Source organism: Gymnoscopelus microlampas (genome assembly GCF_963454915.1).
Source record: "Gymnoscopelus microlampas genome assembly, chromosome: 12".
Taxonomy (NCBI): Eukaryota; Metazoa; Chordata; class Actinopteri; order Myctophiformes; family Myctophidae; genus Gymnoscopelus; species Gymnoscopelus microlampas.
Genome location: NC_139949.1, coordinates 31,723,897 through 31,745,084, shown reverse-complemented (window position 1 = coordinate 31,745,084; position 21,188 = coordinate 31,723,897). Strand labels below are relative to the sequence as shown.

The window sequence follows — 21,188 nt, the reverse complement described above, 5'->3', positions numbered from 1 at the left end:
TGTATTTTGAGTTATTATGGGGTGCATGCTGCAGCTGTAACTCGTGCTGCATGTACAAAAAACAAATCCAACAACTACCACAGAAACTGAACAGCAGTTTGTTCTCGTTCTCATGTAATTAAATAGAAAACATCAAATTAATGACTTGCTATAAAGTCAAACTCATTCAAAATGTGACTTTAGAGGTGTATTAATTAGATAACAAATTGTATACTCTAATTGCCTGGGAATGTCTAATGTTGTCTTTTTGATATGATCCAACATAATTCCCATTATGAAATTAAATATTTATTTGTGACAAATAATGTTTGTTTTTCATCTTTCTAGGCAAACAGAAATACCTGTGTGCAAGCAGAAATGACTGTACTATTGACAAACTAAGAAGGAAGAATTGTCCCTCATGTCGGCTGAAGAAGTGTTTTGAGGCTGGAATGACTCTTGGAGGTATGATGGTTCAATGTATTTAGTTTTTTTTTATCTACCTAGTTTACAGCTGCTGTAGTCGCTATATACAATTTGGTTCCTTCCCATGTACAGTCCTTACTTCCATTTAGATTTTGCACCTATATTGAAAGGTGGCCGTTGCTAGTAGGCTTAAAGTCCCGGTCTACCGAAAGTGGCACAACCATTTCCGGCTCCGGTTAAATTTCCCATAGCTTTGTTTGATTGGCGCGGCTGTAGTTTTGGTCAACACACATGACGGTCATATGTGTTTCCTTTTTAAATCTACTGCCGCACCAATAAAACAAAGCTATAGGAACTGAACTGAAAAAGGGAATGCTACTTTCAGAAAACCGGGACTATGCACTGTTTGCTTTGGTTTGCACTTGCGACAAGAGACAAACCTACATTTCCCTCCTTGGGATTGTCCTTGGGATTGTCAGACGACTGGTGAGGAAATTCTGCATAACATAAATAGTATGTACTTTCACAAACTAAGTACAGTACGTACAGTACTGTATGACCAAAACACATATACCACCCAGAAGAAGTAAACTCTCAAAGATGAAAGTATGAACCATCCTTCAACACCAAGTGTTGAAGTGTTGAAGTGCTTGATTTCCCCCATATTACACTTCTGAGCCTGGTGGCTTCAATTGGTGCATCATCACAATAGGGGATGTTACTGATAATCAAGCCCCTGACTGGGCTGCCATGCAATTTAGACCTGCTCCATTCACTTCTCCTTACTCTCACCAATCCCTGCTCGTCATATTAGGCTGCGGGATTGACATGTGGTGAACTAATTCCTGTCTTGAGTTCAATTTTCACTCTCTTCCATTTTCTCTTTCTGTTAGCGGTGAAAATTGTACAGAGAAGCACAAAGATGACATGAGACATGTGAATTAAAGCGGCAGAAATGCTGGTAATTTCGCCGCCAGTCACTGACAAGCCCACGGGGGGAAAAATACAATGTAATGCTCTCATTGTCAGTAAAAAGGCACACCTGTTCTGGTTGTGTTAAAAAAAAGGGGCATCCTTCACTCAAGTTCTCATCACAGACATGTAAAACACTTGCTCCATCTTACAGGCAAAGTGATAATTTGTGGCATTTAAAGAACATTTTTATGAGTTTTGTTGTTATCATTGGAAAAAAAAATCCTCATAACAATACCTCACAGTAAGATCATAATATATTGAAAGGGAAATATGTACATTATTATTATTATTATATTTGTCCCTTTAGATTTCCACTAAAATGGAAAAATGTGTCTCATAATAATGCAATATTGACATGTACAGTATCAAACAAATTATAACCCTTTTATATGATAATATTTCAGGTTCTTATTACTCATTACTAATTTGGAGACTCTGAAAAGACCAGAAAGACTCATTGAAATCTCTTTGTTAGAATTTCCACACATTTAACATTTTAAGCCGATATTTGTGCGCGGCCATGGGGGCTCAACTCGAAATGTAGGTTCTTCTGGATGAATCTCCTCTTGGCTGGAGGTGGCTTCATCTTGATGTAGTAGCAGTACAATAATGAGTTTGTTCTAGCTACTCTCTCTGCTAATTTATACTCTACCTGCCAGGTGAAGACAAAGCCCTATCCACAAGTTTCCTAGGGCATTGTGGGCATCACTTCCGGTCGATTTGATCCCTGATACCTATATCAAATCGACAGGAAGTGATGCCCACAACACCCTAGGAAACTTGTGAATACATTTGCATGCCTATGGGAGCGTGCCCCCACCAATGGAATGGATGCCAATGGGAGCACGCCCCACCAATGAGTGGACAGGTTGTTCGAGCCCAGGTGCTGTGGATTTTGTAATGTAATTATATTTCTTATTGTTTAGTTGCATTGTTAATTTGTTGTTTTTATTTTTGTTTCAATTAATTAATTATTTTCCTTTTAGTTTTATATAGAAGCCCTTTACATAGACTCACCCACACATAAGTAGGCTATTTCTCAGATCAGACAACTTGTCTTTACTTGAATGACTTTATTTATATAGCACCTTTCATGACATGAATGCAGCTCAAAATATTTCTAAAGTAATTCAACTGTTTAAGGTGTTTTTCATTTTCATTTCATTTTTCATTTTAGTTATAGAGGGCAATTATAATGTATTAAGGCATATAAGGCTTATTAGCCAGGGATCCTTTTAAGTATAAGGAGAAGGTATCATTTAAAATAATATGCACCTTCAGATATAGTAATGGTAATTAATTTGGGCCCCGACATTTGAGATTCATGTGGGGGCTGAACATTTCGGGTGGGGGCTTAGGCCCAGAGGCCCCCATGGTATCGGCGTCTATGCATTTAACTCATTGACTGCCAGAGTTAAACATCATCTATGGCTGCCCTTCCCAGCGATTCCACGTGTTTTCGCTAAACTTTGAAAAAATTATAGAATATTTTTCTTCACGAAGATCCACCCGCCGATCGCTTTAAAAGACGTAGCCGAGTCTCGTAGAATCGAAGATAAGAAAATTGTGCCGCCGCGATAATTCATTCCATAGTGGTGGGCAGTTTAATGTGGCTTGTTTTCGCCAAAAAGCAACAGAAAGCAGAGACATTTTTATTTTTCTAAATCCTTTAACATTAGACCGGACGGGGCCGGGTTTGTTGTGATCACATTAGATTAGATTTAGATTAGATTTGAGAGCAGCAGAGAGCACATGTTTCCCATGGAGTTCTTCTTTCCACCACAAAGATCTTGCCTGATCTGTGCAGATGAGGCATCTGGCTGTCATTATGGTGCGCTCACCTGTGGCAGCTGCAAAGTTTTCTTCAAGAGAGCATGTAGCAACTCATAACGTAATAACGGCTCATAATGTAATAAACTAAATGTAATAAAAGCTCATAATGTAATAATTAGATCATAATGTAATAAAAACATGAGCGCATAACGTAATAACAGATTTTTGCATAATAATGTAATAATTTGTTACATTAAGAACCTTACATAGCCGCTCATAATGTAATAAAAGTTCATGTAATAATGTTGTGTCAGTATCATGTCAATATAATGTCAGTGTCATCTCAGTATCATGTCAGTATCTTATCAGTATCATGTCAGGATCTCCTTTGATCTCACTGATCCAAGTTTCGGCACAAAAATGGGGTCAAATTCGTTCTACTGCTATGCCGAGGGTCCTGTCTAATGACTGGAACAATAATATTTCTAACGCGATCCGCCATTGCAGAGTGATCGCCCGTCGAAAATGGCTTGTTTTCACCACTGTAAAAAAGTATGGAGATATGGACCTTTTTCTCCAAATCATCATTGGAGCAGACGGAAGTGACGTTTTTTGGGCCCTTCTCACATCCGTCCATTCCATTTTACAGGGACCTGGGATCATTCCTAAGTTGCGTTAGAGCAAAACAAAATGAATGATTTTAAAACACATAGATTTACGTTTTTGGCACTCGACGGGTGTATTTGAAAACACGTAGATTTACGTGTTTGGCACTCAATGTGTTAATGTAACACATTATTACATTTTGCAAAACTCTGTTATTACGTTACGTGCTTATGATTTTATTACATTATGAGTTGATTATTACATTATGAGCTTTTGTTATATTTAGTTTATTACATTATGAACCGATACTGACCATCATACTTGCCAGGAAACAACAATTTGAGACGTTATTACGTTATGAACTGTTATTACATTATGAGCGGCTACAGTATGTAAGGTTCTCAATGTAACACATTGTTACATTATTACATTATGCAAAAATCAGTTATTACGTTATGCGCTCATGATTTTATTACATTATGAGCTGATTATTACAATATGAGCTTTTATTACATTTAGTTTATTACATTATGAACCGTTATTACATTATGGGGCATTATTACATTATGAGTTGCTACAGAGCAGCAGAAGGTAATGTTATTGCTCGATCTGGAATTTGAGTGTATCCACCCCTTATTAACCACTTAATAGTGCTGCACGATTCTTGCTCAAATGTGAATCACGATTTTCCTCCATAAGAATTGAGATCACGATTCTCACACGATTCTCTTGTAAATATAAAAAATATTAAGCAAAAAAAAAAAATCGCCATAATTTAAAAGATTAAGAGATTGCATAGGTGTCTGAATCGAGATCACGATCTTTTTTCGATTAATTGTGCAGCACTACCACTTAACCCATTAAGACCTGAGGCCCATTCTACAAATCCATCTAAATCCTAACCGTTTTCTGAAAAACTTATGTTGCTATATCAGTGGTTCTCAAACTTTTTCATGTCAAGGACCCCCACAATTATATGTACTTGGCTGCAAAACCCTCTCTATTCTTAGTAAACGGACCTGAGTTACAACTGTACTTGCACCGCTTTTTTCCATCTACACGGAATATCTTCGCCAAAAATAGCAGATCTACAAGCTCACATGCTTTCCATGCGTTAAGATTGTGTACAATCCAGACCATGTTTTTCAGTTAGCCATGGTAGAATGTCGGTGTGGCGGTGTTAAATTGGCAATTTTTTCTAAAATATATATATACATACACATACAAAGGTAAAGTATACATGATTAGAACATGCTTAAACATCATGTTGGGGCAAAAACAAGAAGTTGAAGGATAACATTAAGTATAATAATGATGTACTGTGCATGTTCACATCATGTATACTTTACATTACTTAATACCTTTTTTTTTTTTTTTTTTTACATTTTGGACAAAATAGCCAATTGTACATCCAGGTGCCCAGATGTCCCTAGTGCCCTCCTATGCTGTATCCGATTTGAACATTTCACATTTAAGGCCTCATTTCAACAATTGCTATAAAACCTGTGGATGTTATTATGACATCCACAGCTGGATGGCATAAACAATAAGTTGAAGGGTACATTTTGGAGGTTCAAATCAAGTACAGCCTATATTTCATACCCTTTTCCAAAGCATACTTTTATTATTAACTTTTTCTCATTTTGCGGTCGTGCGGAGGATAGGGGGGGGAGAGAGAGAGAGAGAGGGGCGGGGGGGGGGGGGGGGGGGGGCGTTCTGGTAATAGAACCCTAGACCCCTGATGGCCTGATCATGAGCGCAACATCCAATCATACCCTAATTGCATGTTGAGGGACCTCTATAGAGCACATCTCCAAAACTGCATTCACTTCTGCCCATAGGGTGCAACACAAGCGCAAAACCATCTGTCGTACAAACTCTATTTTCCCTGCAGCTTTCTCGTGTCATGATGGCTGCAGGCCACAACTGACACAACCCTGGGTAGGCGCCCAGGCCTGGCAGAGATCTGTGCTCAGATGGTCGCACTTGTATAGTTCTTCAGTTGTGAACCAGACAGAGTTGCACAATATACAGTGCGACCTTTAATTCACAACTTGCAACACTGGGGACAGAGGTTGCTTCCTGGAGTCTCCTGGCTAGTCCACAGTTGACAGATAGATGTTAGATGTTGGCTAAAATAATAACTTGCCCAACATAGGAGACATAGACCTAAATTAATTCTGGTGTTAGTCTTAAGTAATCAGAAATAGTAATCAGAAATAGCATACACTCACCATCGCGGAAATTCTACCACAGTTCATTTCCCAATTTCCCTATTTGAACATTTTAACCATATTTTTAATAAATAATTTCTTCACTGAGCTACATTTTTGAGTGTACCAGAGCACTTGAAACCATGGTTTGGATGGCTTCCTCTATTTACACTGGCATCAACTCAAGGGGGTGGGAATGTCGAGGTTAGATCAACCTGACCTATTTGCAAAGTGCTATACAAAGATCAGATACTTAAGATAATATTTCTCATCACCCTAGAGAGGAATTTGTAATTGACAAAATCCATTTGAAATGTTTGTTGTAGGATCATAAATGTAAATGCTATTCTTGGAAATGATACTGCTGTTAAATCTTCAACTTGCTTTTCTCCTCGTTCTTTTGGAATCGAGAGGGAATGAGAAAAGCTTTTCCTCTCACGCACGCGTGCACACACACACACACACACACACACACACACACACACACACACACACACACACACACACACACACACACACTACAATAAAGATTTAGCCGATTTAGCTCAAAGTACTGTATTTTTTCATTCATTCAGTACATTGTCAGTATTGCATTTCTCTGTCTCTCACATTCCCATAACAGGACTGGCTTAGTACAGACTGCAATATTTGGCAGAACTGGCTTAATTACAGACTGTGATATTTGGCATATCATTGACGGTATAATTACTGCAGTCAGATTTGGTAGACTGCCACATGTCAGACTCAGGTCAGAATTAAATGAGCAGAACACATTAAGCTTGTGAGGGCATGTTAAGTGAATCATCTGTGGTAAATTTACCAAAGGTGGTCATTAACCTTTTTACATTTTGTAGTGTTTACAGTGTTTATTTTGATTAAAGCACTCAATGAAACTGCTCTAATTGCAAAGAAAAAATGCATAGGTGAAGAAAACTATTCATACACCTAGTTACCTTGTCACTCAAAAAACTGATTCTACCGGTCCCAGACAAGCCTCATCTGTTCAAGAGTTCTTTCTCTTAATGGAATACGATTAGATATTTTTCTGGGTATTTGTGGCCTAGGATTAGTATTATCGGGTCACTTATAGTGATAACAAAACTATAATGAATATTTTCTTTAAAAGAACATATAATGAATGAGACATGAGTGACAGATTACTTGAATGGATTTAGATTCACGGAATATCAGCTATTTTAATTCAAGTAATTCTTGAATTATGTATTTATTTATTTTGCGTTAAGCCATGGACGCTAGTTAAATTGATACTGAAATTAACATGATACTGACATGATACTTGTTTATTTATAATTGATATCAATGATAATGATAATGGTTTATTTCCAAATAAACAAATAAATGCTGACATGATACTGAACTTTATACTGATATGATGCTGCTCATGATACTGACCATGATACTGATATGATATTGACATGATACTGACCATGATACTGATTATTACGATGTAACTATTTTTTCAACAGTATGAGCGGTTATTACATTATGAACTGCTATTACATTATTATCGGCTATGTAAGGTTTTTAATGTAACACATTGTTACATTATGCAAAAATCCATTGTTACGTTATGCGCTCATGATTTTATTACATTTTGAGATTATTATTACATTATGAGCTTTTATTACATTTAGGTTATTACGATCCATTATTAAATAATGAGTTGCCTAATCGCCAAAGAGCACAGGCTGTTATACTTAATTGAAAATAGTAGATCTACAAGCTCAGGACACATCGCGATGCAAGGCTTTGTGAGCTTGTAGATCGGCTAAATGTAAACAACCAATATCTAAACAATTTAGCAATTTGGGGAGGTTTATGTGAATTATGTGGCCAATGTTGACAATGAACAACGTGGTAAAGTGTTAATTTCATAGGCTACATCACAGTTTTGCAAAGAGACCCTTACGACCCATTATTTTAAATCAAGTCCACTTGGTTATATTTGTTTCCAAATGAATTACTTTTTCTTTGTTCTTCCTTTTACCCGTCTTTAAAGCACGTAAATTAAAGAAGATAGGACAACTGAAAAACGCTGAGGAAGATGCTCCAGGCCAGGACTCTCCAGAGGCTGTCCAGGGTATCTCTCCTCAATCTAGGTTACACTTCCAATCCCAGCTGGTGTTCCTCAACATCTTGGAGTCCATTGAGCCTGAGGTGGTGAATGCAGGACATGACTATGGCCAACCAGACTCCGCTGCAGTTCTGCTCACCAGTCTCAATGAACTTGGAGAGAGACAACTGGTCAAAGTGGTGAAGTGGGCCAAAGGCTTACCAGGTAAGATATTGGGCCTCATTCACTAAGCTGTTTGTAAATAGTGTGAAAATAAAGTGACTAAAGGGGTGTGTATTTTCTCCAAGCACAATCTGATTCACGAAAGGGAGTGTACACCCTTGATATGTGCGGATCCAAAATGTATCATTTTTGTCTGAAAGTCACAAGCACGCTCCCGTGTAGATCATCCACGGCCCAATTAGCACCATAAAAGGCAACCGGAAACATCTAACGTCATCCTCAAATTGGACAGATCTACAAGCTGAAAACGTGGCAGGACGCACCCACTTGACAACTTGTAGATCAGCGCAAGCGAGGATCAGTTCGCTAAACTTTAGTAAAGTAAATAGCCAACTCTCACGTGTAATGAGAATAAGAAGTTAGTTTACAAAGTTTAACTTCACGACCAAAGGTTGATAAAACTGGGAAAGGATATTATATAATTACTAGACCATACCCGGTGAAGGGCGCATGCGAAAGTAGTTGCAAACTTGGGGTTATTGCACGTCCTGTTGCGCGGTTCCCCCCCTCCCGTGCGCCCCGTTGTAGCGCCCCCCCCCCTCCTCCCCGTCGCGGGTCCCGTCGCGGTCACCCCTCCCCACGGGCAACCGGGTCCCGTCGCAAACACACACACACACACACACACACACACACACAGAGAGAGATCCGTAAGAATGTTTTCTGTGTAAACGCGCGTAAATGATGTCGTCGTGTCTGTGAAGTGGTTGTGTTGTGCTGTTGGTGTGCTGCGGTGAACGGAACGCAGTGTATGGAATGTGGCTCGTGTTGCCATGTTCGCCTATTGTAAGCGGTTTAGGGGCAATATTGGTGGTAGTGTGTTTTTGGCGTTGGTTGTGAAAGTGCAGGTGGGTGTGGGGACGCGTTGTGAGCTTGTAGATCGGCTGTTTTCCAAGAGGCAATGTATATGTGTGAAGGCGCTTCGTTTGGCCTTCTTTTCATATACCTTGTTGCTTGTAGGGCCGCAGGCGAAAGTACAGACCTTGCTGCTTGTTTCTCGCACGAAACCCATGAAACCTGGCAACGTCATCTCCCATTGTTTGACACATAATGGCTAATAAAAAGCTGAGATTTGATTAAATTGAGAAACGGGCTTCGCAGTTAAGTTCAGATGGTAATGGGAAATGGCTGTGTGCAAAATCAGATCAAGTGCTCCAGCCAGTGAGGAGAAACGGGCACACACCCAAGACACCATGGCCACAGAGGTTTGTCAAATTATAGGAGGATTATAGGAGGATATATGATTCTACTGAACAATTGCTCACTCACCTTTAGTGAGGTAAAAACATGGAATCCACCAATATCTCAATATAATGTCTATAATATGCATTCAAGCAATAGATCGTTTGACATAACCATTAAGATTCTTCCATCAGATTCTTCCATTAAAATCAATTGTAATTGATTTTGCATGAAGAATAAGGCATTCTTTTTTTCCCAACAATATATTTATTGATTTTTTCCTTTTCCCACACATTATTACAACATTACATTACATACATAACAGAAAACAAAATGGACAATTACATTTAAACATTAAAGATATAAATATATATAAATGCACCATTTACCATTTTTACCATTAAAGACAATCACAAAATAACAAAAGGATAACTCACAATGACATCAGCACTACTCCTCTCCAGATTCTTCCATTAAATGTGACAGATTATTGTTTTCCATGTATTGTATAAAACGACCCCACACCTCCTGAAACAACGCTTGTTTCTCCTTAAGGATATATGTGATTTTTTCCAGAGGTAGACATAAAGACAGTTCCCTGAACCACTATGCAATGCTTGGTTTGTCCGGCCTCTTCCAGGTCAATACTATTACTCTTTTAGCTTATAAAAGACAAATATCTATAAATATTCTCTCATTGCGCTTTATTCTGTGTCCAACTGGGTAGAGTCCTAACAGAAAGAATTTTGGCTCTGGTACAATGTTAATTAACAAGATCCTTCGTATATTTTTTTATAAATTCAGTGGAACAGCACATTATAACTACCAGGTAACACTTTACTTAAAGGTTGCGTCTATAATGCATTATAATGCAATTATAATCTACTTATATAATTGGAGAATTGACTTCCGCCGCTGACGCCACACCCACTCCATTCATTTGGACCTCTCGCCGCTGACGCCATACCCACAGCATTGATTTGGACTAAACACAACAACTACATATGACATGTCACCACAACACCAGCCACAACGTGCACGCTGAATTTACGGGTGGCGTAGGGTACTTCTCATTGGTCACTACACATTTGCCTCCACGGAACATAATTAATTCTACTCACCACATTACGATCACACCGGACGGGGAAACACTTTCGCATCGTTTACCGTCAGCACAACCGAACGCCGACGGCCACAGCCGAAACAACACGAAGCGGCGGCCATTGAAATCAGCGTCCTTCGCTTCAACCGCCTCTCGGCTCCACACACACATTCTTCTACTTCATTGCACCGTGTCTTGTGCTTCCACACTCCATTCAGGTCAGTACAGTGCTAATAAATTAACGCTCTACCTCACAACCACACGCTTCTCCGTTTAGTGTTTCATTAGCGCGAGCGTGGAAAAAAACAACAGCGCATAGTGGTGACGCATCTGGTAAACACAAAAGAGCTAGGATCATGACACCAAGGATTCGACAGTGATGTCACCATTATGCAACCCGGAAGTAAAAATACCAAGGATTCGTCAGTGATGTCAGTCGGAATGCCAGGTTCTAGTCAGGTTCTTGAAAAACAAGCGGCAGAAACAAACAAGGAGGTTCATGAAAAAACAAAAGCCACATGGAGCAAGACGGTGGATCTATATGGGGTCTGAAGGGGTACGCGCTGTTTCGCACGGCACTCCAGGGGTTCCGCGAGGGGTCCGCGGACCCCCATTTACTTTTTTTTATTTTTTATTACTTAATACATACAGACAGAGGGACATGGAGGGACCAACAAACGCAAAGCCCCGCGCAGCGGATGGGGTCTCGGGGGGCATAGCCCCCCGAGACTCTAGTGCATTATAATGCACTTATAATGCTTCATAACACTTGTCATAAATGTTTATAAGTATGCATAACAACTTATAACAAAGACACTTTATAAATAACTATGTATGGTAGTTATAATGTGCTGTTCCATTGAGCATAATAATGAATTATGACCAGCACTTATAATACGTTATAAACGTTGTTATAAGTTGTTATGCATGGGATAATGCATGGGGAGGTAGTCATTATTGAAATTTAAAGCCCGACGGCTGCGCCTCGGTGGTTAATCGCCCTGAAGGGCTTTAAATTTCAATAATGACTACCTCCCCATGCATTATCCCGCTTATTACACGGCTACTTAATAAATACATAAATACATTTACCCAAAAGTAACAACAAAACGAAGTATTTCCTTGCTTACGGCAATGAAAGTATTCCATAAGTATTGGGCTGGGCGGACAAGTTCGCCTCGCAAAAACAAATGACGAAATGGAAAAAACTCGCCCCAAAACACACTCGCCCCCCATTCTATTTACTGCCGATTTGCCTGTAATACCGCCGGATTTGCCCCGGGGCGACTATGTTTTGGGGCGAGCGTTTTGGTATTCCCCCGTTGTTGCGCCACGATAAACAAGGAAGTGTAGTGGATCAAATAGAATGACTTTTCGGTTATTGCATCGTCTATTTCTCACTTCAAATGTTTTCAAAAACATTCTTTAGAGCAACGTTTAGTTGTAAATGACATTGGTTGTTTGTTTACATGGCTGTCATGTTGGATAAAGCATAAAATCAAGCAGCGCAGGTTGATATGAGCAGGTGTTCTGAGTCTCTGATTAGACAGCGGTCCGTTATTGAGCTTATCGGTCATTATCCAGAAATAATGACCGATGACTGACCAATCAGAATCGAGCATTCAACCAAGCCGTGTAATAAGCATAATTATAAGCATTTATAATGAGTGTTATAATGCCTTATAAGCACATTATAATGCATAAACACGATTATAATGCATTAGACCCGACCTTTAAGTAAAGTGTTACCAAAAAGGGTAACCGCGATAGGCCATTTTGTTGCCATCGCCCGTTGAATAAGGCTTGTTTTCACCAAAAAAAAAGGAGTTGTGTTTTTCTACAAATCCTAATATCGGAGTGGACGGAGGTGACGTTTTTTGGGATGCCGTCACATCCGTACACTCCTTCTCTCAAGGGATCATTCCTATGTTGTGTTAGAGCTCCTCTTGTGGATTCTTTTTTTCTAAAAGACGTAAACATACATACTTTCTTGGCAGGCAAGTGTTTTATTTTAAAGGAAGTAAGCTTACGTCCTTGGCAGACAATGTGTTAAAGGTACAGTCACAATTGTTTTAATAAACTAGTCTCTTGGTATTTCTTATACCAGTAACACTCATTCTATCACTCTCAGTGAATAAGCAACAACCATGTAGCATGTCAAATTTTCAATAACTTCCTTAACCATCAAAGTCAAGTCTTATTGAAGAACAACATTAGCAATTCACACTGTGAAAAACTAATTCTAGATTGCAACGAAACAGTAATCCAATACATCTAACTGTAATGAAACAACAGCGCAATAATGCAGTAGTGCAAATCCATTTGGCTTGGAACTTGGACAAAACTGTGTTTGCTATAGGCTATTGCAATTTGCAATACAAAAGTCCAGTAAAACTGTTGTGTAAACTGGCCTCTTCATATGCAACACATCTAACTGGGGAAAAAAGGAAAAAGGGTGCTGAATTGCAATACAAACGTGCAATAAAACAGTAGTGTAAAGTGTCCTACTTGGTTCCTCAGATGTGTCATATCAGATTAGACAGTCTATTCCTCACAGAGGTCTTCTGCCTCACTAGGCTCGCTCTCATCACTCCCCCTGTCCTCTTGTTCCCCGGGCTCCTCCCATAGAACGTCATCCTCACTGCCATCCATGGCGTTGGAGATGCAGCATTTCTTGAATCCATTGTTGATGTTCTTCTTCATCTGGATCTTTGGCTTCTGGATCTTTCCAGTCGGCGTCAGTGCATGATCTGCAGACAGGAGCCACTCTGTGTATCTTTTGCGCAGATTATCCCTAAATGGCTTGTTGACGACCCCATCAAGCACCTGTAGCTGGCTTGTCATTCCCCCTGGGATGATCACTAGGTCCCCGTTCATCGCTCACAGCGCTGGGCAAGGCTTGTCCTGCGCCGTAGCGCAAATCCATTACGCCGCATCATTCTTTTACACCAGCCGAGACTCGCTTTGAACACAGTGGGGGGGACGTTCAGCTCTTTGGCTATTTCCAGTGCCTTTAACTGGATCACGGCTCTGGTGATGGGCATTCCGTCATTCCGTCTTTCAGTAACGTATTCACACACCCTTCTATCAATCTTTTGGAAGTGGCCGCTGTAAAGCCGGAAAGCTTTTCTCTGACTGTTGGCACTTTTAAGACAGCCTTTTTGTGCTCACCATTTTTGAACATGACATTCTGTGACACCATATTTTCTGGCAGTTGGCTTGGCAGTTGGCTTGGCAGTTGTTTGATGACTCTGCCGTGTTGATCACCATTATCTTAAAATTGGCATCATAACTTCTCCTCTGTTGTTTGCTAACTTGGCCAACTTTTGAGACACTCCATTTTACATCACAGCTGTAGTTGTTGTCCGCGTGTGTTGGTTCACTCGCTCGATTCAGAACACTGGTTTCAGCGATATGGGCGCCATCTTTTGGTGCAGATGTGTAATAATGACATGTAAAAAAGTCTAGACCCCAAATATAATACGACCCCATTTTTTAGGATATTTTTACTGGAATAAAATGTCATCCTAAAACTTTGCATCATGTTCGACATGTTTTCAATCATTGGCTATCCTGGCTGTCCTTCACTCCTTTAAAGCCAATGGGGACACTCTTATATTCGGCACTCCAATGGGGACACTCCAATGGGGACACTCTTATATATGTTTGATATACTGACTGCGCTGTGCACAGACAGTATATCAGGGATGGAACACACACGCACGCATGTCCCGATGCCGCGTCGTGGACCCACAGTAAACACACACACCCGCTCCGCCCCACACCCGCTCTTATATTCGGCACAATAGGGTAATGTGGGAATTTGCGTAAATGCCGAAAAGTCCAAAATATGGATGTAAACAAGCTTAGTGAATAAGGCCCATATACTTAAAATTATGACTGACTAGTGCATACCCGTCTGCGGATATGAGCACCCAAAGTACAGTATGTGCAGTTTGGGTTATGCGCTGTGCACAGACAGTATATCAGGGATGGAACACACACGCACGCATGTCCCGTTGCCGCGTCGTGGACCCACAGTGAACACACACACCTGCTCCACAGCGAGCGCGCGCGCACACACACACACACACACACACACACACACACACACAAACACACACACACACACACAGCGGGACCCACACGATTCTGAACAGACAGATCCTATCCACAGAGGTTCCAGGTATGAGCACTGCATACGGATGAGTCATTTCTCCCAGGAGTTGGTCCTCCTGCAGATCACCCAGGAAGAGTTCCTCTGTATGAAGGCCTTGCTCCTCTTCAGTATTAGTAAGTGTCTCTGCGCTAGGTGTCAAATAGTATTATCAATACAAACTTATCAATTATTGCAACTGTGATTTCCTTCATGTATCGAGACCAGGTTCATTGTAATGAATGTGGATATATTGAAATGTTGCTGTTGATGCAGCAGTGTCATGAAATAGAGTATTGTTTTACCAGGTGCTCGAAGAGCGCCTGAGTCTACAAACAGTCAGACCTAATCGTCATCCTAAAAATCACACCCAGTGTGAAGTGAAGTGTTTTTTTGCCGGACCCAGGGGGTCTGGCTTACATGAGGCTTTTTACCTGTTTTCTCCATACATGGGCATGTCCCCTTTGTCCTTAGGCCCCAGCCATAAAAGTCTGTCCCCCTTTCGTCCATACATGGGCATGTTTTGTACCTGTTTTCTCCATACATGGGCATGCCCCCTTTGTCCTTAGGCCCCAGCCATAAAAGTCTGTCCCCCTTTCGTCCATACATGGGCATGTTTTGTACCTGTTTTCTCCATACATGGGCATGCCCCCTTTGTCCTTAGGCCCCAGCCTAAGGACTGTTTGTATATACTGACTGTTTGATATACTGACTGCGCTGTGCACAGACAGTATATCAGGGATGGAACACACACGCACGCATGTCCCGATGCCGCGTCGTGGACCCACAGTGAACACACACACCCGCTCCACAGCGAGTGAGCGCGCGCGCGCACACACACACACACACACACACACACACACACACACACACACACACACAGAGAGGAACCCACACGATACTGAACAGACAGATCCTGTCCACAGAGGTTTCCTTAATTACAGTATATGTAGGATAGGCTGAGTTTCATTCAAGTGCAAAGAAAATTAAGTAGGCTTTTCCGGTTCCAGTTCACGTACCCATATCTTCGCTTGTTTGGCACAGTAGCCGGTTTAAAATGTAACCGTCAAAGGATATCAAGTAACGTAGAATTATCCAGGACTACTGTCATGCATAGAGCCTATGAATTATGACTTGCCTATGTCACAATTTTTTTCCCCATCTTTTATATTTGTATACAGTATTTCTTATGGTTTCTGTTATTCTAAAAACATGACCACTGGGATTAAAAGTGCAGTAATTGCTCATGTTAAGTAACATTCTATGTCTCTCAATGATGTGGTCAGGTTTTAGAGATCTCCACGTGGATGACCAGATGACAGTCATTCAACATGCATGGATGGGGGTGATGGTGTTTGCCTTGGGATGGAGGTCCTATAAGAATGTCAACGGCAGAATGCTTTACTTCGCACCGGATCTGGTTTTCAATGAGTATGTGGAGCTGTGACATCCCAAATTCACTTATCTGTTCTAAATCAGTGGCTCTTAAACTGAGGTCCGAGGACCCCCAGGGGTCCTTGGGGTGTTACAGGGGGCCCCAGCTAATTTTTGATAGTTGCTGTAGTAAAAAGAATTCCCTTACAGATACAATTTTGTGTAACTTTTGAGAGTGTACAAATTGTGAGGGACATTGAGTGCATTTTCCAGAAAATGCACTCGCTCCTCCTGGAAATTGTTCCATATGTACATTCTCAGTGCTATGGGCGGCTGTGGCCTAATGCATACCAAACTGGGGGTCCTTGCAATTAAAAGGTTTGAGAATCGCAAAACAACTGTGCCGCTTTGTCTCTGCCTGTATTTCTCTTTCGCTGTCCTCTCTCCACCATTCTTACTCACTCACTCGCACACACACACACACACACACACACACACACACACACACACACACACACACACACACACACACACACACACACACACACACACACACACACACACACACACACACACACACACACACACACACACACACAGATACTTTTTTGAAGATTTCACAAACTACAAATACTTGCAGCAGGTTCTCTCAGAACCATAATGATTTTCCTGGTCAGGTGTTCTATTGTCACTGGTGTTATTGTGGGGAAGATTAGTTTTTGAGAATTGAATGTCCTAATGTTGCAGGTGAGTGAAAATGATATGTCGATCAGATCTTGAATATTATTAGTTTGAAGTGGTATCTGTGGTGAAGTCTTTGAGGCTGTTTAAAACAGGATCATCTGGAAGACGTTTTAGCAGAGAGCAGACCCGTGCTTTCTCTGGCATGCTGTAGTATCAACTTTTCTGTATTATGCAGTTTATGAAAGCCAAATGAAAGTGAATTCAGGTAAATGATTAATACTTTTCAGGGCAGTCCATATCCTGGAACCGGAGAAGATATGGCTGATTGTCAAAATCCTATAATGTGTAATGGATCAGTGACTGAAATGTTGTAATGTGAATCAGACCTGGCTGATTCACATGAATCTGAGGCCCTGGCTAGTTTAAAGTTCTTAGAGAAAAAAGTAAGACACCATTGTCACCACTTGGATCTGACCTTTACCCCTGTCTACTTTCTAACATCCATTCATGTCAAAATAAGTATCCAATGTACTGTATAAGCAATTGCTCCCTCACCCTCTCTAATTTGCCCATTCTCATTACATTGTGTCTCACCTCGACCTTTCCACGTCTTTCCTCTGCAGACATCGCATGCACATTTCCAGCATGTATGAGCACTGCATACGGATGAGACATTTCTCCCAGGAGTTGGTCCTCCTGCAGATCACCCAGGAAGAGTTCCTCTGCATGAAGGCCTTGCTCCTCTTCAGTATTAGTAAGTGTCTCTGCGCTAGGTGTCAAATAGTATTATCAATACAAACGTATCAATTATTGCAACTGTGATTTCCTTCATGTATCGTGACCAGGTTCATTGTAATGAATGTGGATATATTGAAATGTTGCTGTTGATGCAGCAGTGTCATGAAATAGAGTATTTTTTTACCAGGTGCTCGAAGAGTCAGACCGTCAGACCTAATCGTCATCCTAAAAATCGTCATCCTAAAAATTTGCATCATGTTCGACATGTTTTCAATCATTGGCTATCCTGGCTGTCCTTCACTCCTTTAAAGCCAATGGGGACACTTCCCCGTTTTGTCGGTCCTTTAAGCCAATGGGGAGACTGCCCGTCCTCCGCAGTAAATGCCCTCCGCTCCCCTCCTTCAACACTGCAACAGTTGCAATGCAGACAGTGCTGGCCTCAGGCAACAGAGTTAGCCTAAATGCTAGCGTGCTTCATTGGACCTAGTTTGGCTATTAAGTTATTATTTGGCCATGTTCACCCTGACTTTAATCTTCGCTATTGTTGGGAATAAAAAACATTATTTGCGTCACATATGCAATGTTGCCAGGTTTGGCAAAAAACAAAACAAAGCAATCCGAAAAACAAGCAATCAGGTCTATGAAAACAATCACACACACACACACACACACACACACACACACACACACACACACACACACACACACACACACACACACACACACACACACACACACACACACACACAGAGCACCTGGTAGATATATGACTTGTCATTTCGTTCTTGTTCTATTTTCTTTAATAGAAGTACACATTCAGTGGCCTCGTGGTTAGAGTGTTCGCACTGAGATAAGGAGGTCAGGGTTCAGTTCCCTGGCCGTGTCATACCAAAGACTATAAAAATGGGACTCAAGGGTATCAAGGGTTGGATTGGGGGTAAGTCCCTGCGACATACTAGCGCCATGTCCAGGGGGTGTACTTGTACATCATGGCTGGGGGATGTACTCATGCTACAGAAACAGGAGATAGGCTCCTGCCCTATCAAAGACTATAAAATCTGCATCTTATTGCCTACATGGGTTTCTTCATAAACTGACAGGTAAATCATTGCAAATATTTTGGAATTTGAAAACATGAGAAGGACCGTGCCAAATTAACTAGCTAATTAGCTAGCTGGAGAGTGACTTTAACCTTTTTCATTTATTTAAAAAAAAAAGGATTTGGAAAATTAAAAATGTTAATACAATAAAAATTAAGATAAATGAAAAAAGTGATTGAAAAAACACGGCCCCGTCGCGTATTAGGAGGGCGGTATGTGTCACCAGAACCAAGGAGGGGTGTTCTTGATGAATCTATCATGGTTAAAATGGAGTTTGAGTTTGTATAGGAAGGGGGCATGTCTGATCAAATTAATATCAAATATCTAAATACTGAATCGAGAAACTTAAAAACTGTGTTGGGTGTTCACAGAAGCCTGAGTAGATGATAACATGACCCAATTTCCTTTTTTTAAGTGAAATATCCCTTTAATTAGTATCACTAGTAACAATATGGTTACTGTACATAGAGCCTAACAATAGTGTACGTACAACATGGATACTGTACACATTCTGAAGTGTATCTTTTTATTTTTTATTTGACCAGAATAGAGTGTGATGTACAAACTTTGGATCCAAATCTTTGTATCATCTGTGATAAACATTTTTAAATAGGAATCCATATGTAAAAAAAAAAAACAGCAGAAGGCCTTCAATGCTTACTAAATGTTGCTCAACAGAGAGATGATGATGTTCATAAAACCCTGTCTCCATACAGATGATATACAGTACTTTGATTCAAAATAAAGGTATTGTATCATGTATCATTTGTATAGCTACTACAGTACGACCAACATCAATGAGCAACAAGTTACAAATGTTGAGAGTGAGATCATGCCTGCACCAGTTTCATCAAGAAGACTGAGTAGGGTTGATACAACATCGTTTAACATACAAAGATAATGTTTCATTTGTGGGAAGGCCAGTACAAGATCAGAACATCTGACAGCCATTATGACTGGTACAGGTAAGAGTTCCAGAGACACGGTCATTCATGCAACGTCAGAAAGGTTGATGAAGTTGTACATCATTGGCTGCTCTCGTACCCGGATATCTTTGCGTACAGTATGATGCCAAATAACATAAAAGCTGCCTTAAAAACGAAATATAGCAGATGCCAGACGGAAACAAGAATCAGAACAGCAGACCAGTATCTATGAAAAATCTTTTGTTTAGCTCACTGAAGTCATTGACTGTTTTCTCTAAAGAAATTAAAGTGATGACACTTAACTCCTTGACTGAGAGTTATTATGACATACTGAAGACACGGAAGTCTGAGGAAGAAGATGAGATGGGCCAACACACTAAATACAGATCCTGGAAACTGAAGGAAAAGCTCATACAGCATTACAATTTGTAGAACGAGCTGGAAAGTCTGATGTGGTATGCTCTGAAAGTGTGCCCATGGGATATGCAATGAGAGAAGCTGCACATTCAGGTCAAGATCTCTCTGAGAGGCAAATACTACATAGAGCTGCAGATATATTGAGAAAAAAGCATGGACTAGTGTCTTCAGTATGTCTTAACTCTCGGTCAAGGAGTTTAGTGTCATCACTTTAATTTCTATAGAGAAAACTGTCAATGACTTCAGCAAGCTTAATAAAAGCTTTGTCATAGATACTGGTCTGCTGTTCTGATTCTTGTTTTCGTCTGGCAGCTGCTATATTTTGTTTAGAGATGTAATGTTTAAGGCAGCTTTTATATTTGCAGATGATGTACAGTACAACTTCATCAAACGTTCTGATGTTGCATGAAGGACCTTGTCTCTGGTACTCTTACCTTCACCAGTCATAATGGCTGTCAGATGTTCTGGACCTGGTCTCGTATTGGCCTTCCCACAAATTAAACGATCTCTTCGTATGTTAAACAATGTTGTATCACACTCCATTCTGGTAAAATAAAAAAGATACACTTCAGAATGTGTACAGTATCCATGTTGTACCCACACTATTGTTAGGATCTATGTACAGTAACTATATTGTTACCATTGATACTAATTAAGGCTCTGTTTCATTCTGGTGAAACAGGTCAGGGTGCTGCTATTGTCAATGCAGGCTACGGGACAGGCTCTTGTCTGTTACACTAAACTTTGTCACTCTCCTGCTAGCTAATTAGCTAGTTGATCTGGCAAGGTTCCTTCTCATATTTTCACATTCCAAAATATTTGCAATGATTTATCTGTCAGTTTATGAAGAAACCCATGTAGGCAATAAGATGCAGATAGAGCAGGTGGAGCCAAATACTGTAGTATAACTTGACTGTAACCAAATATGTTAAATGATATCAACTCCGATATAGAATTGAATTACTTGCTGTCAAGGATAACCTTGAGCATCAAATGGGTGGAGCTTGGTTTCCATCATCCAGGTGTACTAAATAATTGTTAGTAGTTCTATTTTTCTCTGCACTATTGGTAAAGTTGCATATTTCTCAAAATGTCAAATGTTTTCAAGTTTGGGACATTTCATACATTTTAGGGAAAGGGACTTAATATTTTCCCACCCTTGATAAGTGAAGTCAAAATAAAACTAATCTGCTCTAATTTTCCCCCATTTGCGACACCATATA

The 21,188-nt window shown here is 40.3% G+C and overlaps 1 protein-coding gene across 1 annotated transcript in view; it reads left to right on the top strand.

Annotated features, from left to right (window-relative positions):
* Positions 1-21,188, top strand: part of ar (androgen receptor) — a 44,929-nt gene that overhangs the window by 21,523 nt on the left and 2,218 nt on the right. The window contains exons 3-6 of the mRNA XM_084073908.1: positions 328-444; positions 7,993-8,271; positions 16,013-16,157; positions 17,408-17,538. Of these exons, the coding sequence (XP_083930034.1) occupies positions 328-444; positions 7,993-8,271; positions 16,013-16,157; positions 17,408-17,538 (672 nt within the window). The remainder of the gene's footprint in view (positions 1-327; positions 445-7,992; positions 8,272-16,012; positions 16,158-17,407; positions 17,539-21,188) is intronic.